Source organism: Aquila chrysaetos, chromosome 15, assembly GCF_900496995.4.
Source record: "Aquila chrysaetos chrysaetos chromosome 15, bAquChr1.4, whole genome shotgun sequence".
NCBI lineage: Eukaryota > Metazoa > Chordata > Aves > Accipitriformes > Accipitridae > Aquila > Aquila chrysaetos.
The window spans coordinates 29,900,392-29,925,447 of NC_044018.1; the positions used below are offsets into that span (position 1 = coordinate 29,900,392).

General features: G+C 50.1%; 2 protein-coding genes across 4 annotated transcripts in view; both read left to right on the forward strand.

Annotated features, from left to right (window-relative positions):
• The first annotated feature begins 2,246 nt into the window (after window positions 1–2,246).
• ATP5MC2 (ATP synthase membrane subunit c locus 2) lies at window positions 2,247–4,568 on the forward strand. Of its 3 annotated transcripts, XM_030037977.2 has the most exons (6): window positions 2,298–2,343; window positions 2,745–2,885; window positions 3,150–3,223; window positions 3,780–3,857; window positions 4,068–4,228; window positions 4,317–4,568. In XM_030037977.2, the coding sequence occupies exons 3-6, from the start codon at window positions 3,185–3,187 to the stop codon at window positions 4,429–4,431; spliced, it is 393 nt and encodes a 130-aa protein (XP_029893837.1). In that variant the 5' UTR covers window positions 2,298–2,343; window positions 2,745–2,885; window positions 3,150–3,184; the 3' UTR covers window positions 4,432–4,568. The 3 variants fall into 3 exon arrangements, with proteins under 3 accessions (XP_029893835.1, XP_029893837.1, XP_029893836.1); XM_030037975.2 differs by lacking the exon at window positions 2,745–2,885 and having other exon boundaries at window positions 2,247–2,343; XM_030037976.2 differs by lacking the exon at window positions 2,745–2,885 and having other exon boundaries at window positions 2,312–2,334.
• A 665-nt stretch (window positions 4,569–5,233) lies between these two features.
• The window catches only part of LOC115351160 (cyclic AMP-dependent transcription factor ATF-7), a 70,408-nt gene continuing 50,585 nt past the window's right edge, over window positions 5,234–25,056 (forward strand). Inside the window, exons 1-2 of the mRNA XM_030037621.1 lie at window positions 5,234–5,329; window positions 20,385–20,461. The gene's annotated coding sequence lies outside the window, so the exon portion shown is untranslated. The remainder of the gene's footprint in view (window positions 5,330–20,384; window positions 20,462–25,056) is intronic.

The following is a 25,056-nucleotide window of genomic DNA, read 5'->3' on the forward strand; positions in this document are numbered from 1 at the left end:
GGGACAGCCCCCCCTACACCCCCCCACCCACTCAGAGCGGCGGCCGCCGTCACGCCACGGCGGCTTTGCAAATCCCGCTATTAATCGCAAGGTCAAAGCCATTACGGTGATATTAAAACCATCAGAGCCCACGGGGGGGGGATGTGGGGGGGGGGCTGGGGGAGGGCCCTCCTCGATTCTCCCCCCCCCCACTCCCGGCTCGACGGCTTTGGAGGCGCGCACAGAACATTGCTTTTTAATTTAAGCCGTTAAGGTCAGTGGCAGCAAATGGAGCCGAGGTTTAAATCAGGGAATAAAAAAAAAAAAAAGGGAAAAGGAGGAAAAAAAAGAAGAGGGGGGAGGAAAGGCGGACAAAGACGGACGGACGGACAGGCCGCAGATGAGGTTTTGGGGGGGCTGAGGGGTGGGGGGGGGGCTGGGGCAGGCCTGCCTGGGGGTTTGAGGGGGTTAAAAGGGGTAAGTGGGGCAGTGGGGTGGGTTTGGGGGAGGGTGAGCCAGTGGTTTGGGGTGCCCTGGTGGGTGATTTGGGGTGCGGGGTGTCTTGGGGCTGCGGGTGGTGGTTTGGAGGGGGGCACCCACTTGGGGGCACCCACCTGCCCACCCACACCCGGGCAGGCACTGGCACACGCCTCGCACACGTGTGTCCCTGTGCAACGCCCCCTGTGCGCGCACACACCCCATGTGCATACACACACACACGTGTGCACACCCCCCTGGTGTGCACGCACACACAAAGCCCTGTGTGCACGCACCCCCCGTGTACACACACACACACACCCCCCTGCGTGCACACCACACACACACTGTGCACACCCACGCACACACCCACGCTCACGCCGCCATGCACACACCTATGCGCACAAACACACGCTCACACCCATGCACACACGTGCTCACACCCACACACACGCTCACACCCACGTGCACGCACACGTGCACGCACAGCCCCATGCACAGGCACCCCTCGCACACGTTACACACACACGGAGCCCCCCGCGCTCCCCCCGCGGCGGCAGGGCAGGGCTGATGGATGGCCTCCTTTCAATCCCGGCTCCTCGTTATTGATTTTCCTTTAATGAAAGTTAATTATAACAATGATTTAATTAATAGCGGCTCTCTCTGCCTTTATGGCTTCCCGCATTAGGGCTGCCCATAAATACGGCTGCCTGACAGCCCGTGCAACACCGCCGCCCCGCACCCCACCCTGGGGTGACACCGTGTCCCCCCCACATCATGGGGGGCCTCCAGCACCCCGGGGTGACGTTGCCCCCACACACACCCCGGGGGGCCCCCAGTCCTCCAGCACCCTGGGCTGACATGACCCCCCCCCACACACACCCCCTGGGGTGACACGATGCCCCCCTGTCCCCACACACCCGTGCACCCTCCTTGCACACACCCGTGCAAACACACGCAGGTAAAGCCCACGGACCACAGCGATGCCCACGCCCCTGGGCACACACACGCGTGCACACACCCCCAGGTACACACACCTGGGCATGTACACGTGTGTCACATGTGCGCGCACACACATGTACACACACCTGGGCATGCACACGCGTGTCACACGTGCACACACCCCCACGTACACATACCTGGGCACGCGCATGCGTGTCACGTGCACACACCCCCATGTACACACACCTGGGCACGCTCACGCGTATCACGCGTGCACACACCCCCACGTACACACACCTGGGCACGCACACGCGTGTCACGTGTGCACACACCCCCACGTACACAAACCTGGGCACACACACGCGTGTCACGCGTGCACACACCCCCACGTACACACACCTGGGCACGCTCACGCGTGTCACGCGTGCACACACCCCCACGTACACACACCTGGGCACGCTCACGCGTGTCACGCGTGCGCACACCCCCACGTACACACACCTGGGCACACACACGCGTGTCACGCGTGCACACACCCCCACGTACACACACCTGGGCACGCTCACGCGTGTCACGCGTGCACACACCCCCACGTACACACACCTGGGCACGCTCACGCGTGTCACGCGTGCACACCCCCCCCCACGCACCCACGGGCACACTCCCCCCCCCCCGCACGCAGCGCCCCTCGCCGCCGCCAGGGGGCGCGGCGCGCGGCCCCGCCCCTTTCCTCCAGACCCCGCCCCTTTCCTCCCGGCCCCGCCCCCGCGCCCCACCTCCCCGTAGAGGGCGCGCAGCCCCCAGCCCCGCCACCTCCCGGCCCGCAGGCGGCGCCGCGGGGCGGGCGGCGCTCTGGGCGGTGGGACCGCCTCACCTCTCTGTGGTGCTTCCGGTTGCGCCTGCGCACTGGGTGCAGCCGCGACCTGCCCGCCGCCGGTACGCCAGGTGAGCGGCGGCGGCGGGCCGGGGTCTGGGGCGGGAGGCAGAGACCCCCTTGGTGGGGGCAAGGGGAAGGGGAGAGAGACCCCCCTCGGGGGTGGGGGAGGGCGACAGAGTTCTGGGGTGTGTGGGAGGGGAGGCCCCCGCTCAGGAGTGGGGGACAGCGAAGAGAGACCCCCCCCCCCCGGGTGGGGACACGACGGGCGATTCCGCCCCCCATCCCCCAAAGAGCTGGTTGGGGCATCCCCTCTCTGAGTTTTGGGGTGACAACCTCCCCCCCCCCACACACACTGAGTTTTGGGGTGACCCCCACACACTGTTTTGGGGCGATATCCCCTTACACTGCCTTCTGAGGTGACCTCCCCCTCCACGCTGGGGTTTTGCCCTCCATGCTCTGTCCTCTTCAGCCCTCAGGTCTCCCAGAGTTGGGGGTCCCCAGGCCGTGACCTCCCCACACCAGCCCCAGGAGGCAGGGCCGAGGCAGGATCCCCAGGGCCTGTCCTGCCTGCTGGGGAGCAGGGGCCTCGTAAGCATCTATTGCCCTCCAGGTGGGTGAAACCCCCCAGGGTTCTGCACTGGAGCAACTCCAGGACCACAAATTCCTGAGCCCCAAACTGCTACCGTGGTGCTACTCAGCCAGGAGCTGTCACCTGGGTGACAAAGACATGTCCTGCCCCGCCATTCCCGCATGGCTCAGACCTCCTGTGTGTCCCCAAGTCCCCTGCCTGTCCCCAGGGGCCATCCCGTATCTGTGAGGCTGGATCCCACGTGCTGCGGCTCCTCACACCCCGGTCTCTGTGTGTCTCTTCCAGCCGTGTCCCACACGTGTGTCCCTCCGTCCCTCGCCATGTACGCCTGTGCAAAGTTCGTCTCCGCTCCTGCGCTAGTGAGTAGTGACAAGCCTCTCCTTCGCTCTCGATGTCCCCTCCGTGGGATGAGGGTGTGCAGGGGGTAACGTGTGCCCCCCCTGGGGACAGGAGGAGAGGTCTGGGGACACTTTTGCACATTTAGAGCCACCCTGGGCTGCACTGAAGGCAACCAGAGCACTGAGCGCTCAGCCGCTCTGCTTAAAGATCGTTTGCCATCCCTCGATGGTTACTAATTACCCACGTGGAGGTGGATACGGTGCTGGGAGTAAAGCGCCTTTGGCTGGGTGCTGGCTCTGGCAGCATGCAGGGTCCATACGCTGACCCCTGTAGCCTTGGGGTGCCCATGGCAGGGCCGTGGGGTGCCCAGGAGCTCCTCTTTGCTGCCAGGTGCCAGGACAGGCTCTCCTGTCTGGGTGCTGCTGGCTCACAGGGCACCCTGAGGGGCTGAGCAGGTTTGGGGGGTAGCAGAGGTGGCAGCGGTGGCCTCAGGCGACCCCCAGGTGGAGTTTTGCTGCCTTGAGGGAGCACGGGGTAGGGCTTCCCACCCAAATCTGAGGGTGCTGTGCCTTGTAGGTGAGGAGGAGCTCGCGGGTGCTGTGCCAGCCCCTCTCTGCCTCTGTCCTGAGCAGACCCGAGGCCCAGACAGAGCAGGTAACGTGCCCACCTTGGACTGCGGGACACCAGGGGTGCTGGGGGGTGCTGAGTACCAGCCCTGGGAGGGGCACAGGGAAGCAACTGTGCCCCCTGCCCGCTCTGGGGCTCCCCAAGAGGCTGCAGGGAGCTCGATGGGGCGAAACTGAGGCCCCTGGGGGGGGGCTGGGCTGAGCTTCCCCCCCTCTTGCCCACCCTCCCGTCCCCCAGGCGCGGCCGAGTGCTCACCGGGCCATCCAGACGAGTGCGGCCCACCAGGACATCGACACCGCTGCCAAGTTCATCGGCGCCGGCGCTGCCACCGTGGGGGTGGCCGGCTCTGGTGCTGGCATTGGCACCGTCTTCGGCAGCCTCATCATCGGCTATGCCAGGTCGGGGGGACACACAGCGGGGGGGGTGGAAATGGGGGGGTTGGGGGCCGGCTGTGCCCCCGCTGACCAGCCTCTCGTCTCCCTGCAGGAACCCCTCGCTTAAACAGCAGCTTTTCTCCTACGCCATCTTGGGCTTTGCCCTCTCCGAGGCCATGGGGCTCTTCTGCCTCATGGTGGCCTTCCTCATCCTCTTCGCCATGTGACAGAGATGGTGACGGTGACGGAGCCGGCACGCCGCCGTGCCCGGTCCCATGCCCAGCCGTGAATGCCGGCTGGGGGGTAGGCGAGAGCCCCGGCCCTGCCATGGGCGGGAGGCGAATAAAGACGGTTTGATAACGGGCTCTTGGCTCCTCGTGTCTCCTTGGTGGCCCTGTCCTGTGTCACTTGCCCGTGGCACGGCGCAGCACCGGACCACACTACCCTGGCCTTGCTTTCTCCCTCTGCCTTGGGGAGGTGGCAGTGTCCCCAGAGGTGACACCAAGTGCCTGGAGCTGAGTCCTGCTGCCACCCTGAGCCTTCAGCCACATCCCCGAGGGGACGTGGACATCACCGATCCCCGGGGACAGCCAGGAGCCCTCGGGTCACCTTCCATCTATCCCTGCCTGGGGACATCATCCCCTTGGGAACACCTCAACAGCGACCAGCCGCCTGGCAGCCCCAGGAGCTGGGGTCTGGGCTGTCCCTGGGTGTTGGGGTGCTGGTATCAGGGGTGTCCCGTTATCGGGGTGTATGGAGGGCCCCCCCCCCGGGGCGCTCTCTCTGTCCTTCCACACCCCCCCCCCCCCCCCAGGCCTCCCTCTCTCTCTGACCACTCCCAAGGAGGCGTGGCTAGCCCCTCCCCTTAGCGGCGAGGCCCCTCCCCTTTTGACGAGGCCCCGCCCCCGAGCCCCCTCCCATTGGCCCCGGCGTCGTTTTACCTTCCCCTCGGGTTCTCGCGAGAGTCTCGCGCGTGAGGGCGGGTGGAGGAGGCGGCGGCAGCGTCGGGGGGGGGGGCGGGCGGGGGTGGTTCGCTGAGAGGGGAGGCGGGAGCACCAGCGCGAGAGGCAGCCAGCGCGAGGCCCCGGCGGCGGCGCGGCCCTGCCCGGCCCGGCCCTCCCTCAGGTAACCGGTAGCGTCCGGGCTCGGTGGGCCATGGGGCCGACCCAGGCGGGGGCGGCGGCGAGAGTTAGACGGCGGGGCAGCCCCCGGGGGGGCCGCGGGGAGCCCCCGGTCGGCCCCTCCCCCCCCCACCACCCCACAACTCTCCCCGAGTTTTCGTGAGGCAGCCGCTCTGCCCTCCCCCGCCCCTTTCGCTGAATGACAGTCCCCGCAGGCCAATCGGCTCTCCGCCAGGCCCGGAGTGGCGGGCGCCGCGGCCAATGGAGGCTTTAGGGGGGGGCGCCGCGAGGGGGTAAGCCCCTCCCTAGGTGGGCGGGGCTGCTGGAGGCAGTGAGGGGCCCGGGCGGTGCCTGGGGGGGAGCTCGGAGGCCAGGGGGGCCCCGGGGTGGGGGGAAACCCGGGGAAATGGGGGGTACTTGGGGGGCTAGGGGTGGAGGTGTGGGGAGGTGAGCGGGATACGGGGCGTCAGGAGTATAGGGGGGAGGTCTGGGGGGGGGGACGCTTCGAGTAGGGGCCTGGGGGGGTCTTGGAGAATATGGGGGGGGGCTTGAGGGATTGCAAATAGGGGGTGGGTGTCTTGAGGGGGCCTTAAGGTTTGCAGATGGGGGGAGTTAAGGGGAGGGGGGTCATGTGGTGGGAGTCAGGAGGGAACCCTGGAGAGGTTTTGGGGAGTCTTGAGGGACTGCACATGGGGGCGGGGTCTTGAGGGCTGAGGAAGCTTTGGAAGATGAGAGAGAATTGGGCGGGGGGGTGTCTTTGGAGATTGTAGATGGGAGACTCTTTGGTATGTAGGTCCTGGGGGACCTTGAAAAGATATGGGGTGTCCTGGGGGATGGCAGATACAGGGACCTCAGGGGTTAGAGGAGCCTCGGGAGGGATTGTGTGGGGGACCCCCTGAGGTGCAAGTGCTGGGGGAGCCCCTTTAATTGGGACTCTGTCCTCCTGGATGAAGAGGGGTTTGGACTCGGCCTGGTGGCTCGTAACTCTTTTGGGGCAGCTGGGGAGGATCCAGGCCTATATGTGGGGGCTGCCAGTGGCAAGCAGATGTGTAAAGGATGTGGTGGGGTTGTAGGTGCTCATGGGGGTGAGGTGGGGAATAGGGTGTAGGCTGGGGTATGGCTGTGGATCTGCGGGGTGTTGGGAGGCGGGGGACTCTCAGCCCCATGCAGTCCCAGGTGGATCAGTGACTCCCACAACACTGAGTAAAGGAAGACATGCAAACAGCAGGAATTAGAGAATTAAGTAGTTTCTTCTGAAGTCTGAAACAGCGGTTAATTCTCACTGGGGCACTTCGAGAGCTCAGACTTCTGAGAGCTTGTTGAAGTGGTGAGATTTCACCGCGCACTTGCTCATATGCCACTGGTGCCACGGAATCTGTTGCCTCTCAGTAGCTCCAACTTTGCGAGCACAACCTGGGTTACGTCTCAAAGCTGTTTTGTTCCTACTGCCAGAAGTGTTGGTACAGAGTCCCTCAAACTTACTGAGGAAAAGAGATCGGCTGGTTCAGATGTGAGATGAAATGCGTGTGACAACAAAAACTCCTTGTTCTGCTCAGCTTTCCCCGTTGTGCTCTTTCTGTCTGTCACCTCTTCTTCACCGAGTCCCATCGTTATCTTTCTTTATGAAGCTATCACTTCTTTCCCTGCTCAGGTCCCTCGAAAGACAACATTTCAATTTAACATTCAGGAGTACAACGTAAAAGTGTCGTTAACACTTCAGTGGACTTCCCAATTTATTTTGCCTCACTAGAGTGCTTGTTGGGCAGGGACTTTCTTCTGCCAGGCATGGTCTGAAGGAGTTGTCTAGTTCTTTGCAAACTGCTTTTAAAATAGTTATCACTAAAATGCAGTCATTTCTGGAGAGGAATTCAGCAGTAGTTCTCAACCACTGGCTTTGTTGAACAGTTTTTTTGGATTGGGGTTTTCTCAGTGGATACTAAGAATAACTTCACTATTTGAATGTGGAGGAGAAGTTTGTGGGAGGTGGATTGAACAGCCAGATTCTCGTTTGGAAAATGAGTAGGGTTAACATCCTTGGTCCTTGTTTCCTTGAAGTGAGAGATCATATTCACCTTCCGTGACATGAGTGGGGTAATGACTGTTGCCAACTGTAATCACTTTGCGGGCTGGAGAGTGCTGGAGTGCTTGTTTGCTCTTAGTGTTAAAAACAAACAAACAAAAAAGGTGTGGGTTCAGCTGGTGGAAGCAGCTAGTCAGCAATCGACCTGCGAGGTTTGTAATGATTACCTGCGGCCAGGATGGTCTTTTCTCAGAAGAGTGTTTTATTTCTGATCCTAGAAGTTGGTTGGGAATTGAGAATTAGGAGGCTATTTTAGTATCCGATAGACCTCACTGCTTTGAGAACTTTAATGCAGCCGTGAATTTCCTTAACTGCGTGCCAATCCTTTGGTTATAACTAATTGTAGTATGATAAACACTTCCTCTCCTTTTTGGCACTTGCCTGTCAACTAACTGTAAAAATTATCATGTCCACCTTACTTACCGCTTAGCCAAACTAGGCATCTAGTTATTTTAATCTTTCCTTGTAAATCAATCCCTCCAGCTGCTTAACTGTATTTTCCTGAATGCCTTCCAATTTGCCAATATCCTTCTGATACCAAATAGTTTGGAATTGAACGTGGTTTGCATCAGAGTGCTGGAGATGGGGACTTTCCCTCCTTGCTCTCTGTCTCCTCAGATTATAAGAAGGAAAAGCTTTATGCAAACTTTGTGAAGGTGTTAAACCTCCCACTTGCAATTTGTCTTTTGCTCTAACTTAACTTTTCCCTGTTGAGGGGTATTTTTAATATTAGTTTCTACTTGTTCTTGCTCATGTTTCTATTTTCTCAAGGTTCCTTATTTTCCAGTCTTCTCCAGCATTTCCCACTGTATGTATTTAGTGCTCTGATTTTCTTTGTGATTTATGAAGATGTCACGTGAAAATGAACTTGCCGTTGAGCCTTGCTGAGTCCCGCTGTTAGACGCTGAGCCCACCTTGGTATGTTGCAAGTGTTATTACTCTTTTTAAGCTGGTTGATGGGACTGTTGCTAGTCTGAGTTAACTTGGAAGCGCTGTACAATCCATGTGGCACGACTGTGATGGTGATTGCATAGGTATGCTGTGTAGGAAGATGGCAAAAATAAAAGGATGTGGCTTAAAAAAATCAAACTTCACATTAATTTCTTTGTTACCATCTTTTCCGAAACCCCTCGGAGCCCAACTGGAGGAGACGCTGACTGGAGGACGTTCTCGGGATGGCTGAAAGGGGTTTGTGGACGTGGCATGGGGCAGGCAGGAAATTTCCCTTGCCTGTTTTGAAAGATGGGGAAGTTTGAGAGAGGAAGTGTGAGTGGATGGGTGTGAGAGGATGGTTGGGGAGGGGAAGAAACCGAATCCTCCTTTGGTCCTCCTTGAACATGCAGGAGCCTGCTTGCAAAGTCCACCGGTTTCACGTGACGAGGCAGCCAGGAGGAACTGGAGCTCTTCTGAGGGTGTGCAGTGGGGATCAGGGCAACAAGGACACATCCTTACCCAGAGCAGGTTGCTGCCTCTTTGTGGTGGAAACATTTTTAAAATGGCTTAGTAAAATACGCTCAGCTTCTGGCAGGCCTCGTGGTGCATGTGTTGTTTTTTTGCAGCATGTGTTAGTAGAGGATCTCTGGGTTGGATTTTGTTTTGGACACATTTTCTGCTGCATCACATGCGATGCTTTTTCATGTTCTATTTGGTTTTATTTATCCTTCTGACTTTCTTGGGGCCTTTTTTTTTTTTTTTTTTTAACATTCCTAGCACTGAGAATTGAGGCCAGATTTCCAAAACCACTCTTCCCCCAGTCATTTAGCACCCAACTATGATGCATTTTGAGAGGAAAAGCTGGGAGAAAACATTTTTTTGCAATAGACCTTCAGGAGTGGGGACCTGTTGCTTCCTGTAACTTCATTAATTTTTTTTTCCCCCCTTTTAAAGTAATCTAGGTTCTTGGTTTTGGTTTCAAGGAACTTGTGACACAATGGGTGAATGCTGAGTAGTGTAGGCTGAGCAGAGATGTAAGCAAGGGTTTCCCTGGGGAGCTAGAAATGGTTTCTGTTTGGTGTAGAGGTGTGTAGGAAGCTGCCTATAGAGACTAAAACAAGAGCACGTTTATAGCCTTGCTTCCTTTTGAATATAAAACCGAGGTTTTAATCAGCCTTCACAATATTTGTCACACTTTTTTGTCTGGCTGCTGAATTCCTACTCATGTCACTTGAAGTCCTCAGCGAATCTCTTAATTCTGCTCCTCCGCTTCTTCAAATTGTTTTGCCCAGATCCAAAAAAGTTAAGGCTTAACCTGCGTGCAGTCTTGCTCTGCTGGCAGAAGCAGTAGGAGCAGGAGTTTGAGGCTGGCCGAGCTGTATCTGTGGCCTCAGCCGTCCTCCAAGCAATCCACATGCAGGCGCGTAAGCTGCGAGACCAGGCCATGGAGAGCACGCATGCTGGAGGACACCAGGATTTCCTAATTTAAAGCCCTTGGAGGTGCTGGTATCCAGAGAGGTTCCCCTCCAAGCTGCTGGTTGATATTCATGTGCTTGGGTTTGTTCTCCCTCTTTAGAGCTGATATTTACAGTGTGTTTTGCTGCAATTAGTCTTGGCTCGTGGGAGTTTGGCTTAATTGCTTCTCTGAAGTTCAATTTCATAATCTTCCAGGAGGCTGCTTGGTTTTTTTTTTTCCCACCTCCCTGATACACCTGGTGGGGCATGTGCGATGCAGAAGTCAGCCATACAGTAGCCTTTATATAGCACACGGTGTATTTTAATGCATGCCAAAGTTTGACATTTGTCTTTGAAACATGATAAATTCAGCGCCTTAACCAACTCCACAACAGTGTGGTTTCACTGGGGCTAAGACTAATTTTAATGCAGGCTAATTATTTAGTGGAGCGGGATTTTTTGGCATGCATCTCTTTCCTCTAAGCTCTTTGTACACTTTGCTGGGGTGGTGGTGAGAGGCCAAGCTGGCCGGGGTGAATTTTCCTATGTCCACGTCTCCCATTTGCTGCTGTCTGTGAGCAGGGGCTACCATCCTGCATTGGGACAAGCACAGAGCTGAGCTTCTAGGCGACAGCAGCCATTTATTGAAGTTTCCCGACGAAAGCAATGTGTTTGGCTCACGGGGAGCAGCGTGGGGACTGTGAACGGCGCTGCCGCTCTCGTCACAGGAGCGAGCCAGCCCGCAGAGAGCCTGCAGCGGTCTGGAATGCCACTCTGCTGTCCCACCCTTGTGCGAGAGAATAAAGCGGCAGTGGAGACACGGTGCCAGCCATTGCAAGCTGGTTCATGAATAAACAAAGCTTTTCTGCCAGCTACGGGCCGTGCTACCCACTGCGGGTATTTCTCTGTGCATGCTCTGCAGAGCTCTGAGCTCTCTTTGTGAGGCACGGCTACCAAAAACCCTAAAAGATAAGCTGTACAAAGACATTTTCCTCCCCTTCTCCTGAAAAAAAGATGTTCGAACTCCATGGGTATGAAATGCATGTTGTACCTGGAGTTCAGAAGTGTGTAAAGCTGCAAAGTTCACCACTTCTCTCTGCCTTTTGGGGACATGCTGCCACGCTTGCAGTGCTGCCTTTAGCAGAACTCTTGCACAGCTTGCTGCTGCTTTTTTTGCTGATGGAGAATGTTTTCAGCCCTGGCTGGCAAAGACCTTGTTCTGAATACCATTGTTACTATTTAAAATAATAATAATAATAAAAAAGCAGTCTTTCACAGACTTCAGTGTATTAAAGACTTGGCTAGACGTGGACTTGGCAGTGCTAGGGAATAAGCAATGCCCAAATGAGTGTATTTATACCTGTGTAACTAACCGTACTGAGCTGTCTTATACCCTTTAACTGTTTCCAAAGTGAGTAAACCAGACTTGGAGCAGAACATGGCTTTTTGGGTTTTCTGCCAAAAAGCTCTCATTGGTGCTGAGTCTGCTGAGATGAAGGGAACAGATCTTCAAATCGCTAAGTGGTTAATGCTTGCAATTATTTAAAATAGCCGGTGTTTAAAATAGACTTGTTTCTAGAGGTACAGCTGGTCATGTCCACGGCTGAAGATGCTGGAAATCCTTAGAAGTCTTGAAAGTGAGGTTGAACTGCTGCTGGTGAAGTTGAAGTAGGTTGCGTGTGGGCAGGGAAAGGTTTGCCAATTAATCTCCTTGCAGTGAAATGTAAAGTTTTCTTCTACCTCATGCTGTTCTCATTGCAGCAGGATCTGAAGGTAGGCTTGGCAGCCTTTCATGGGCCATTCTTCCGCTGTTCCTGGGGTAGGAATATTCCCTCACTTTTTTGAGTGTTGGTAAAATAGAGCCAGAGGAGGAGCAGCAGAGGGAGTTGAGACCCAAAGGCAGATTGTCACCAGGGGTGACAGCAGCTGGGTGTCAGGTCTCCTGGAGTTAACCGTTGGGTCCCAAAAATGTGAAGGCAGAGACTTAGCTGAGCATCCCGCAGTGCAGGGTAGATTTACTGTATGAAAGCGAAGCTGAGGAAGTTTATCTACAACATTAATCGGATTAGAAGTCTTTATATGGCAGAGTGCACTGTTACAAACCTGGAGAGTTTATGTAAGAGTGAGCATTGCTCATCATCCAGATCCTCGCTTTGACCAAGCCATGTGCAAAGCAAACATGACGAAACGTGATTTTTTTTGAACATAATCCTGAGTGTGTTGGCAGCATTTTAATGAGTGAGTATGTTTTCTGGTGGAGGTGGTAAGAAACTTCCTGAGGGATGCTCGCTTTTCTTCGTGTGGATGTTTTTCATCTTTCTACCCCATGTTGCTTTCTTTTCCTTTGTTTTTTGGAAAGCTCTCTATTTTTAATGCATATAGAGCACCCGTTTGTATGATCCACGTTTAGGACGCTGTATCCTTCATCTATGTAAGATTTCACATTTTGAATTATGTAAACTATATATAGGAAATCATTGCTTTGTTCACCACTAAAACGCAATCATTCCAAAGGCAGAATGCAGTTCTAGTTAAACAACTCACAATAATGTACCAGATTTCTAGACATTGCTTATATTTGGAATATTTCTTGCTCCCCTCTGATTTTAGGGCTCGCATATCAAATAATTATGCCATAAAATGTGTGTGCCTTTGAATGCTAAATAAATAAAAATGCCCACATGTGATGTAAATAATAACAGGTGAGACAAAATATTTTTACTTTATGACCATGCGTACATACAAGAGTGTCGTGCCTTTCTGTCCCCTGTCCCGCTGGTGCTATTTCAGTTACTTTAATTCATTGACAAGAGTTTTATCCATAGGTAGTCACTTATATAAGGGGCTCTCCTGTTCTTAACTCCGTGCAGCATTGACTTTGGTTTTCCTTTAAAACTATTCACACACCATTGTGGGGAAAATATGTTCAAGCTTGGCTTGGGCTCTTATGTCCCATTTTCAGCAGCTTTTTTCTCCCCTTCATTGAAATAAGGGCTCTTAAGTGGCTAAATAATTTCAGGAAATGGGACTCCAGTTTCTAGGTCACTTAGGCATTTCCTAGGTAAAATAATGCATTCTCTAAGGCTTGTCATGGCTTTCTTATAATTATCTCTACTCAGTAAGAAACAGTGGGTCTCTTAGGTTTTTCCTTCCTTTCTTAAACTTGAATTATTTCTCTCTCCTGTAGTAGATCTCTTGCAATATGTTGTCCCTGCTGTGAGGAAGTATATAGCTGAAGATGTATCACCGCTAATGAAGAAGCACAAGGCGACCTGAGAGCTGTAGTGCCAAGATCTGGAGGCTGCCTGCGTGGGTCTTGGAGTCTGCCTTTTAGAGTGTCTGTTTACTCAGTGTGCCGTCATGCTACATATTCGAACCTGCTGGAAGCAACGCCAGAAACATTTCCTACCTGGTGATGTCTACTTAGAGCCCCTTTTTCGGCAGGCTGCAAGGGTTCAATTGGTTGTGGTGTGAAGGAGGAAAGAAAAGCTTTTAATTGAGATTTTGGAGAAGGTTTGTGCTGTGTTGCTTTGGCTAGAGTTGGATACAGGTGTGCTCTCGTCTGTTGTTGCTCTGGGTTCACGCTTAGGTTGTTACCTTGCTCCTGGTGACAGATGTACCTCTGGGTCTAGCCAAAAGCGCAGGGTCTGCTCTGATCTCAAAGGTGACAGCAGCGGTGGGAATTAAGTGGAGGCTTGTCTGACAGCAGTGGCGAGGCTCAGGGACTTCCATGTAGTTCCTCCTGTTTTGGAGGAGGTCCTGGAGCAACCAGTTGGTGAACCATGCCTGGGGCCTTGCTGCTTATTGCAGTGTTGAGGCTGGATGCTGTATTTGATGGGAGCTGGCTAGGTGCCCCCATCAAATATTCTTATCCAGGTGCTGCCACTGAGTCCTGCTCTGTCCGCTGTCGGTGTCTTGCAGTTTGGTCTCTCCTTTGTGTCTTTCTGTAAATACCTTAGGGACACTTTGTAGAGTCCATCTTTCCTCCAGAAATTTGGAGTGGAAGCACAACTTTGGCATATGAGTAATTGGATGATGATTTAGAGATGGTCTTTCTCCATCTTCTTGCCTGGGGAAGTTGCTGACTTGCTGGTTTATGTTGGATTTTGTCTCATGTTCATCAAAGGCTTTGAAACACTTTGGACAGGTGCCTTTTCATATTAGAAATCTGATACTTGGCACCTAACTAGAGAAACCTTGCCTGCGTTAAAGCATGTTTTGCCAAGCTACAGCTGCTTCGGTGATGTTTGGCAAGGATTTGTTAAAGTAGGTATTTGAAGAGCAGCAGCTACTTCTCTCTCAGGAATCTGACACTGAAAGGAGGAGCAGGACGATGCGTGCTGTTAGTGCAATGAAATGTGACATCCTCACACCTCAAAAACACCAGACGGTAGAAGTGCTCACAAGGCATCTGCACACCGGTGTCCCTCAGCTCGATGTTAGAGAGCAGAAGGACCTCCTGAAGACGGTTCCAGATCACTCAAGCTTCTTGCAGTTGGTCTAACTTGCTTTTTTTGCCACGGTGTTCTGCATAGATTAAAAAAATACAGTATCCTTCCCTTTGTGCTGCCTGTGATGTACAGGCAGACCCGTGGCTCAGCTGGGGCCCAGTTGTGCCGAGATGACACGAGACTTTCTCTAACACCTCGCTCCGAAGTCGGAGGCCAGGCCAGATCTGATCTGGAGGCTGGCCAGTGCGAGCAGGCTCTTGGACAATGGAGCTTCTATAATGGTTTTTATCCTGCCAGACCCTAATGTGGCGGCAACGTTAAGGAATTACACTTTTTGTTATGGTAACAGTAAATTTGTTAGTGTTTATAAGAGCATTATGAACAGTGTAAGTTGCGTAGTTGGGAGGACTGGTGGAAGCTGTGCTGGGAAAAGCCTTCTGGCTGCCTGGAGCTCTCAGCCGAGGGGATTTGTTGCTCTAACTGCAGGGCAAAAGCTTTTCTGGTCTCAGCGAAGTCTCTCATGGCTGATGTGCTGGTTTGGGGCCCACGTTATTCCTTTTGCTGGAGTTTGTTTTACAGGATGCTGACAATGCTTCCCTATCCCATCGCTCGTGCACTGAGAGGAGGAGAGCGACTCTTGTTCGTGGCCATTGCTTCATGTAAGGTTTGACTTTTTTCCCAAAGCACATGGAAATACTCTTTGCAGTCAGGCTGTTAATTTGCTCCTGTGTGAGTTGAGGAGAGCTGCTTTTTAAATCACTTTAGGGTCTAATGTCATGCCTGGTAGGAAAGGTCGTTCTTCTGATAGCAGCAACCACAGCTCGCTGGGGTGGTGAAGCTCCATGGCTGTTTTAAGGCACTTGCAAGCAAGAAGCGAGGGCATAGTGCATCTTTGCTATCGAGGTGATAGTGTCCCAACTATTTGGGGATGCTCTTGTGGATAGGGGATCCTCTACAAGCTTGAGAGCAGTGCTGAACACCCAGAAAGGTACAGTCAGATGGTATGTGGTTGGACTTTGCTTTCACCCTGTGCTGTAGGTTAACTCGTAATGACTTGTTAAATACTGTATGTCTGTTGGAGATTTACTTCAAGTGAGTTCCTTGCCAATATTCCAGTTTATACAGTTGGGTTTGCTTTATCAAGCTTATAAAGCATAAGGGTGTTATGCCTCTAAAGCAGATTTTATAGCGTCGGCTTTTGGCCTTCTTTCCCAGGTGACAATTTTAAGCTCTCTTGTAGCTTTTTGGTTACAAAGCAAACATTCTCACTCCTTCGCTCACACCCCAAAATAACTTTAAAGTCAAAGCCTAGGACTAACAGCAGCCTGCGCATTTTCACTAGGCTTGGTGGTGGCCTCTCCCTGTAAAACTTAAAATCTTTCGCAATGTCTTTGGGTGTATAATAGCTGGCAATAGTCAAACAGAGATCTGGGCACCCAAAGGTGCAGAACAAGCTCTGTTCCTAAGTCCCTGCAGGCATCTTATTTAGTTTGAGAGTCAGCAGTCATTCACTGGTGGAAATTAGGTGCCAAATTGACTTTATAAAGCACCTAAAAGCAGGTTGGGCCCGTAGCCCTTTGTCTTGTAGAGCTAACCCTGCAACAAGGAAACCTAAATGTGGCTTGTTTGGGATTTTTTTTTTTTGTAGGGAGGAACTTGACCTATTCATTTTTACCCCACTTTACAATGGATTATGGTGTTTTGAATTGTCACCGCAGTGTTGTACGTTAATCCAGGGTAGCAAGGGGAATGCTGACACAACCCCAGCCAAGTGCTGTGGAAGGACTGGGTTCCCCTCCGTGCGTTTTCTGGGTGCAGCTGCCTCTTGTTGCTGCCTCTGTGACCCTGCTGATCCCAACCTATTCAGAGAACTGTGTGCTGAATATTCATTTCGATGGTCAGGAAGCTCGAGGCAGAGAGCTGTTAATGACTGCACTTAGAAAAATAATAAAGAGCCTTTCCTGGAACGGTCTCAAAGCAACATGTTTCCTTCCTTGCATTTTAGTGGGAAATCTTTTACTATTTTTGAGAGCTTGGGGCAGTGCCTTATGCTTCCTTCTCTTTTGGCTAGCGGAGTATAAATGGCCGTCTTAGTCTGACTTTCCCTCATACTTACCAAAAGCAGTTTGGTTTTTGATTGCAACCAACCTCTCTTCCAGTTCCAGCTCCCAGTGGCAATTACAGATTCTGTCTCGAGTCTGCCTGCGATCTTGTATATTCTCCTGTAGTAAGATGTATGCTACAGCACAGATTCTGTGCAGCCATCTATAATAATCTAGTTTATTGTGGTTTTATCTCTTCTTCCCAGTAGCAGTGTACTGCCTGTCCTTGGGGCTTGGTCTAGCGTCTTGAGCACTATTTGTGTTTGAATAGGCTTGTTTGTATTGCGGCTCTGGTTGTTAACGCTCTTGGCATGGCTCCCAGGTCTCAACAAAGTTACCCAAATTGATCTGGGATGGCCTTGCGACTCATTAGTCTCTGCGAATTAATCCCATGTAGCTCAGTCTCATAAAAAGTTAACTCCTAGCTCTGTTTTACCTTTTGCATTAAACTGGCATGCCAAAAGTAGAAGAGTAGCGATGAGCACAGTGACTTCATCAAGGAGAAAACAAGCTTCGCTTGCCAGAGGTGTAGTAGTACCCAGGCTGTACCTCGCAATAATCCTAGGTGATGAAGCCTTCTGTGGGAAGACTTCTTTCTCTTTTTTGGGGAAATATGGGGATTATTATAAGAACACCATTTCTGATCCAGTTCTGCCTTTGCTCCTGCTGTCAGCTAAGTGCTGTAAGTTTCCTGTAAAAGTCATAGCTCTCCCTGGATCCTCCACCCTTCTTGAAAACTCTGACCTATTTCATAGCCTGGGACAATTGCAAACAGGTTTTCTGTATTGCCTGTGGTAGAAAGACATGTTACCTTTAGCTGCACCTTTGTTTGGACTTGTTCCTGCACGCCTGAGGCTGGTGTCTGTGATGGGTTTTACATCTGACTGTGAAGGGTGCTTTTTCATTTTGGAGAGTAAAACAGTTATAATCTCTGTGCCGGTATATGTCCTGCAGTAATACAGGACTGGGGCAGTTGCACTGAGCCATCTGGGTATCCTCTTCTTGCTTGCAGATGGCATTGCCCGTCTCAGACGAACTCCGTTGTCCTAGAGCCCCTCGTAAGAGCCTTTTCAGGTGGCTGGGTGCCGCAGTCACCGTGGTGTCGGCACTGGTCCTGACACCGAGGCACCAATGCAGTTATCCTCTGTGATTTGTCTGCTTTTCCTCGCCACCTCTCCTTCCATCATTGCCGTAACTCTTGGCAGACTTTTAAAACTGATGCTGACATTCCCTAAATAGTCCCTTTTCGCAGTGCAGCGCTCAAGCAATTGTTTGTTCTTTTGGAGGCTGCAAATCTGAGGGGTAAGAGAGCGCGATGGGAGACTGAAGCTTTTTACTGGAATCTGAAAAATAACTGTAGATAAACTCATGCACAGGCAGAATATAGAGCGAGGGAAGCTTGATCGTACCTGCAGGCATCTGTTCATCTCTGGGAAACGAACAGCCCTTTTGTTTCTGCACTGCACCTTTCGCTGACAATCTTAACTTACAGTCAGTTCCCTAGGTGCGTCCTTTCTCTTGATGTCCCTATCTCTAGCAATTTTCTTTCTTCTAACTCATTTTGCAGCTCATTCTTCACTCAGGTCTTCCTAGGCAAGTAAATCTTAGCAGAGAAAGACTTCTGTCAGCAGAGCGTGCAGTTTGCTTTTGTTTTCTGTTCTACTTTAAGCCTATTTTTAGGAGGTTGTTCTGCAGCTCTTTTGGTTTTGTTTCATAGTTGGTGCAACCTCTAGCTTTAATTTTGTGGTCATATTAATGTAAAGTTTATCCTTATGATTTATGGGAATAAACCATAAATGTGCTTGTACTGGTATACTAGTAAGTGTATTCATGCTGGAGAGGGGAGCTATGCTGTGGACTGTGCTGGCAAACTTGAAGCAGAACAATTTTTGCATACGCCCAAGTGTTCACTGGGATCTGAAGTATTTCAGCTTGTCTTGCAAGGCACAGATGCAAGAGTGTTGGGCACAAGCATTCCTGCAATAACAATAGTCACATGGAAGTACCACAATAGAGCCTTATTTTTAGAGCATTTTTCATACCAACTCTATCCCCCAATGTTCAGCAGAGTTAATGACCTGGGAGTTTCTCCCATCTTAACACTGGGGTTTAAGGAAAAGGGTTTTTTTGATGGGGATTTGAGGTGGTCCAGAAAAAAAAGTGCTTTCCAGTTGGTGGGAGCTGTGAGGGTCCCGCTGTTAGGCACAGATGTCAGGCCAATGTTGGAGTCAGCTGGACGTGGAATGGTAAGAGACCCAGCAATGTCCTCGGAGGGGATGAAGGGCCAGTTGCTCATGACTTTCTCAAACCAGAAGAGGCATGACTCAGATTTACAAATCTGGGCTTGAGACTGCTTCCAGACCTCAGCTACTTGTCAGTAATTCAACTGGAACAGGTCTCTAAAAGCTTCACAAACACAAAAGCCCTGCTCGTACCTGGATCCTGACGTGTACTGGGGCAATCGAGTGTACTCACCGCTAGGGTGTGGGATATTTGTGGTAATGTGTGCTTGTGAAAGTGTGGCTGTGGGTAACAATACTAAAGACAATTAAGAGTGTGACTGTGGCCCTTTCTGTGGCATCAGGCTAATGCTGCCAACCAAAACCATGACTTGTCCTGTGGCTACAGGCATACCTCAGAAACACTTTTCCTCTGTAAAGCTAAAATAGTGCATCTTGAAAGGATATAGAGCATCTTGGATGAAAGGATCCATAAATGCCAAATGTGCTTTTGAAAACATGTATCCTGCTTCTCATGTCTTTTCCTAAACTGTTTCCAAATTGAAGTTTTTAAAATGGGTTCCATGAGGTGCCAACACATGTCCTGGGGGAAATCCTTTTCAGGAAGGCTAGTCTTTCATTGCTGTTGTTGATGCATGTAATATGTCTAATTCCTTTTAAGGGAGTTAAAATATTACCCCTAGGTGTCTGTCTAGACTAGGATAACGGGCTTAGTTTTTTCTTAATGGGTTAGTTAACATGCTTTGGGACCACTTCAGTTTATGGACTGATATACCAGGGGGAAAGTAGCATATGGGCTGACTTTAGTATCTGCAGGAAGAATTAAACTTTTAAATACGAGGAAATTTTGATTATCGAGGTAAGAAAAACCAGCTTACCCCAGACCAGTGTCCCAGTCAAGTTCTTCATCCTAAATAGAGGAACTGATGGGCAGCTCAGTTCATTTGGATGGGAAGAGGAGGTTTCAGTTTTCATTGGATACCTGCAGCCTTTTCCCCTCCAGCTCTTGCTGGAGTACCAAGAGGCTGTTTAGATGGGTAAAATACGTATTTTAATTTGACAGCATCATCCTGTCTATATACAAACCTAGGCATCACTTTTAACCCCTCTAGAACTTCACACCTAGATTGTGGTTCATTGCCAAGTTCAAAATTATACCTTTTGTTAGTGTTTAATGTACCTGCCAGCTAATGCCCTTATGCAGGGAGGCGGTAGGGGATTGGGATGAGTAAGGTGTGTGAATGCGTGGATTTTGGTGGGGAAAAGGAATGATAGAGAAACTCAGCAGTAATGGTGGGAAAAGGCAGAACTGTCCTATTAGACTGGGGAGAATTATGTGCAAGAGAGGGAGGGCCTGGGCTGGGGGAAATGACCTGTCTACTAAAAAGACTCTCAAGTAGAAGGTCATAGACTGGACCCCTTTCCTGCTTCCCATCCCAGCAATTTATTTGCACTCTCTCGTTTCCTGGCAGACTTCTGTAAAAAGTCATAAGGAAGAATAATAGCAAAGCAACTTCCAAAGCACCCATTTGAAAAGTATGTGGAGCTTTACATCCCTAAAATGGTCTTAGTAGGGGTTTGTGAATCTCCTCCAAATTACAATATGCTTTGTCATCACAAAATTGGCAAAGGCTTGTCCAGCTCTGACTGTGGCCTTACACAGCTCTTTGGGAAGACCCTTCTGTTTCCATCACTTAGGGGGAGGCACAGAAAACATCACAGCATGTAATCTGCCTGTGCTGGCACTGGTGCTGCAGGCAAAACTCAACACTTCCATCTGTCTGCCTTCCCTTTGCAGGGACTTGCCTAGATTAGGGATCCTTACGGCTACCTTGGATTACAGTCGATCCTGTCTACACCAGGCATTGCAAACAGGTTAGTTAAAATGTAGTTCTACATATATTTGATCTAAGGTAATAGGTATATATTTGGAAATGTGGAGAAGGCTGCCTTCTGTTAGGTTTAAACTTTGAGAAGACAAAACAGTTCAAAAGTGGTAAGTAGTCTCTTCTTCGTGCAGCTGTTATCAAAGCCTGTAGGTCTCCTAATGCCTGTTACAGGGGCGAATTGCCACCTTCTTCATCGCTCAGAGTAAGCTCTTGTGCCCAGGTTCTGCCCGTGATAGATTTTTCATTTATGAGTCTCCATGGTTCTAAGGGGATTTTGTATGGGTTGAGTTCTGCAGGTGCTAATTTGATATTTTGATTTGTTTGAGGGTTTTCTTTTTTAATTCTCTTGACTCTTCACAAGGGAATTCTTCCAGCAAGTTTCAGGTGGGTCTGCTGACTGAATTATTTATTAAGCAATCTGCAGTACGCTTGGTGTATTGCAAACAAAATTGATGTGGCATCCGCGCCACCATGTTCACACTCTTGACTCAGATTTTCCAAAGCCTCAAAGTAGATTGTCTCCAATTCTTTCTTCATCAGACCAATAATCATCTCCAAAACAATGTCTTGTAATTCTTTTGAACTTAATAGAAGCCCTCTGCTATCAGTAAGGCCTCAGGCTGCCCGAAATGCTTGTTAATGGACATTTAAAACATGCTGCCTCATAGCACACACAGCAAAATACTTAACTTTATTACACATCAGCTGTGATGTGATTACTTTTTCCTTTAAAAAACGCATGCGATCCCTCCCAGCTAAGGACCTGAATTCACAAAAGGCTTTGCACGAGTTCCTTGTGGAATCAAAACTTTAAATATCTTAAATATCTTTAAATACCCTGCAAATGCCATGCATGGAGCAGTTGAGTAAGTGGAGCCTATGCGGGTATGCATTTAATCTCTAGAAGGTTCGTTTTCTCTGGCTGCAAAGCAGTCGTAAGTGTGTCACCCAGGACCACAGCACAGGGCAGTGATGGAGCTGGGAACAGGACTCGGGTGAACGTTGCTCTGGGGCTCTGCCTTACTTTGTTTGGAGAAGAGCCCCTTGTCTCTTGGATGCTATCACAACACGTGCCTCCTCTGTCAGCTTCATGTCAGCCCAGCATCCTGGCATGCACAGAACCACTCCACATAATAGTTCTCATTTATTTTCTTGCCAGAAGTAGGAAGAGGCGATATCCCCAACAAATCAAGAACAAGATTAACTTCAGGAAAAAGTCATCATTGCTCTGTTAGTGCTGACACCCTTGGATAAGCAGTGCTGGAGAAATGGTGAAGTGTGGCTGTTGTCCTGGCTACACTTTTCCAGCTTTGCAAACATCCTCTTGTGATGCTGCAGTTGCTTTGGTGAGATGTTAAAGTTGAGGTTGAAGGTGGGAATGAGATCCACAACAGAGCAGACGCACTCCTGGATGCAAAGCTCATGTTTATTCTGTTTTTCTGCATGCTGTGCGTGCTCCAGAGGAGTTGTTCCTGTTGAGAGTGCTGCTCTATGCAAGCTAGTCTTCAGAAAATTTGTACTCTTAAATACCCTGTGCAAACTCCAAGGGGTGCCTGATTATTAGCACAACACACGCTTGAGACTGCTGCGAAGTGTGGCTTTGGGTTTACTTCTTTTTACAGACAGCCTATAGGTTATTTGCATCAGCTAATAAGGCAAGAGAGAGAGAAAAACACATACAGACTTGAGGAGCACAGTCTATTTTGGTTGAAAATGTCTCTTCAGTTTTCTGTGAGACAGCAGCTGCTTGTCAGGTCTGTGCTGACAGAACTTTGAAGCACGCTTCAGTAATCTGTCTGCATTTCTCTGCTTCCCCTTGCTGTTTCCAACATGCTAAAAATCATCAAAACAGTGAAATACTGTCCCGCGGCTGCAGGAAGAGGAATGAGAATGTGTTCCCAGTATCCAATCATCTGCTTATTCTGCCTGTTCTTAAGAATAGAATTTATTGAAGCAATTTATCCTGACTAAATGAGATATAAATCTGAGCACATGTATGTACATACCAGTCATATTCTGTAGTGAATGAGCAGCTAAATCTTTCTTTAAAGAATGAGTGAATCCTCCTGACACTTTGCAAGATCAAGTAAACTGAGGTTTTTGCAGTGTGTTGGTTCCGATTTTTTTTAATAGAGCTGCTTGTTATGCTATCAGAAGTAGCTGGCAGGCAGCCTGAAATGCCATTGGGTTTTTGTTTTGTTTTTCCTGCTCTCCATTTCAGTTAGTGTTATCAAAGCCCCAGGAGTGACAGCTGATCCATTTCTTTAATTTCTCAAATAGCTTTTATATGCATCGGAAGCATAAATATGAGCTAGAGAGACCCCAAAGTTCTTCATATTGGCGAAGGCAGCAGGCTGCTTAAGTGACAGCGGTAAGGACAGATCTTTGACCTGTGTTAATTAAAAAAGCATAGGGTTGGCTGCCCTGTGAAATACAGCAGTCTCCCTCCATAATAATTATGCTGCATGTTTAACAGTAAGACTTGTTTGTTGATGGAATAAACACATCCCCAACCTCATCCCACGCAACCGAGCTTAAACGTAGGAGGGTGATTTAAACAGTCTTCAAATACTTCCAGCACCAGCCTGACTTTGACAGCAAGGGGCATTACAACTGTCCTTTAAAGTTTTGTGACTTTGCTGCTGTCTCAATACCATAGCTTTTAACTTGGAGCTGCTTAATCACTTGACAATTGCTGAATGCGGTGCTGGACTGGCAGAGGACTTCTGATTTTTGTGGTTAGTTTGAGAACAAACTGTAAAATCTGTTGCCCCAGGCTCCCTTTGTAGACCAGTTCACCAGCATACCTGGCTGTGAGGACTCGGAGAGGAGCTTTCAGGCTCTCATATGGCCACGTGCTTAGCTTGCTAGCTGTAAGCATGGTCATTCCTGGTGCTAATTACACTGTCAAAGTGCTGTTCAAACACGAACCTGTGAGCCCCCACAAGTGCAAAGTTGTGCCCCTCACTTTGTAGGCAGGTAACCAACTTGTCAAAGCCTGCACAAATCATTGACTAAATAGGGATTAAGAAATTTGGAACTAAACAACACTCGCTTCTACCGTCAGCTTGATAGACAACACTGACTGCAGCTCCTGGGAGCCTTGGCTGTGCTGAGAGCTTTGGGACAGACCCTTGTCTCTTGTCAGCAAGGAAGAGAGGCGCAGTGAGACTGGTCACAGTCTGACTGTTGGGAGGGGGAAAAACAAGGTCCAGGTTGCCCAAGACAGCAATTCTTGACTTTTATTTGGTCTGTATCCTGATAACCATAGTCTTACCTGCCACCATACTGCAGAGGTGATGGTAAAATAGCAGTCATCGACTTCATGTTTCCTTTGTGTCTGATCTGATTTCTCTTGTTATTTTCTTACAGAAAGAATAGTAATTAGTAGGCTGCCCTCTGCTAGGAGTGGGTGATGGACTAAGCACTGTCTCTTGACTCGTTCAGAGCTGTAGCTTTTTGTGCAGCTAAGTGGAAGGTGTAGGTGCAATATTTTTGGACCTTGACTGCAGGTGATAAAAAGTGTTTAATGAGTTTTGTGCTTCTCTTCTTTGCAGTATCAGGGAGTTGATCTGAGCAGTGGTTTGCTATTACAAGAAGGTTTGACCTCTTCATCCCTCCTTGCTAGAGGCTGCTTTTGCATGTTAAAACTTCCTGAGGAAGCCTGGGCTTCTCTGTGCCTCCAGAGCAGGTCATGAGAGCGGCTCATATGTCCACTGTTAGGATGCAGCAGATGCATGTAAGTCAGCTACTTCAGGGCCTGAAGGAGATTCCTCTTGGAGGAGAATCAGTTGGAGGTGAGATCCCATTTGTTTAGCAGGCAAGAGCAATGGGTCAGTATTTTGGTTTCTCAAGTTCCCAGTTTGAAGCTTTGTTAGAAGTTCAGGAGGATGGTACAAAGAGTCCTATCTTTTTAATGTGTCCTCATTCAGACTCATCTTGGTGTCGTCTGTACCCGTGTCACCTCAAGGCTAGTCTTCGCCAGGGTTTAATCTTCCTGGTGAAGACACAGAGCTGCTGTTGTCTCCTGCCACACCACCCTCCAGTTCTGCAAGCCCCATGTCACTTCTGTGGGCTTTTCTGGGGGGGTGCTGTGGTGGGTGGATGTTCCTGGCCATCTTTATTACCTTTATTATTACGCTTGTCCTATGTGAGGGAGCGTTTTGGCTGTTTGCCTGTTCCATTTGTGAGAGGGCTATTTATCCTTTGCGAGTTCTTGTTTGCATAGGCCCTGGAGTTTTGCTTAATAAATCCAAACATAGTCTAGTGTTGTGGACTTCTCTCCCCTTTTTGTGGGAGAAGAACTGGCAGCTACTTTCTCATAGCTTTTGGTTGTTGCTATTGTGTGGTGTGGCTGAGCCGCACTCAGGGAGGGGAATTCCACCTCTTGTAGCCACCCATTTAAGCTCCACACTGCCCTAGCACATGTTAATAGAAAAATAATCTTTTTTTCATATTAAGCAATAATTGATGTCTGTGTCTTTTGCTTTTATTGAAAAGGGGACTGTTTTCTGTAGCACATGCATTCACCCTCTGCTGCTATGTTGCATTCTTGGAGCACTTTCTCATATAGCTCCTAAA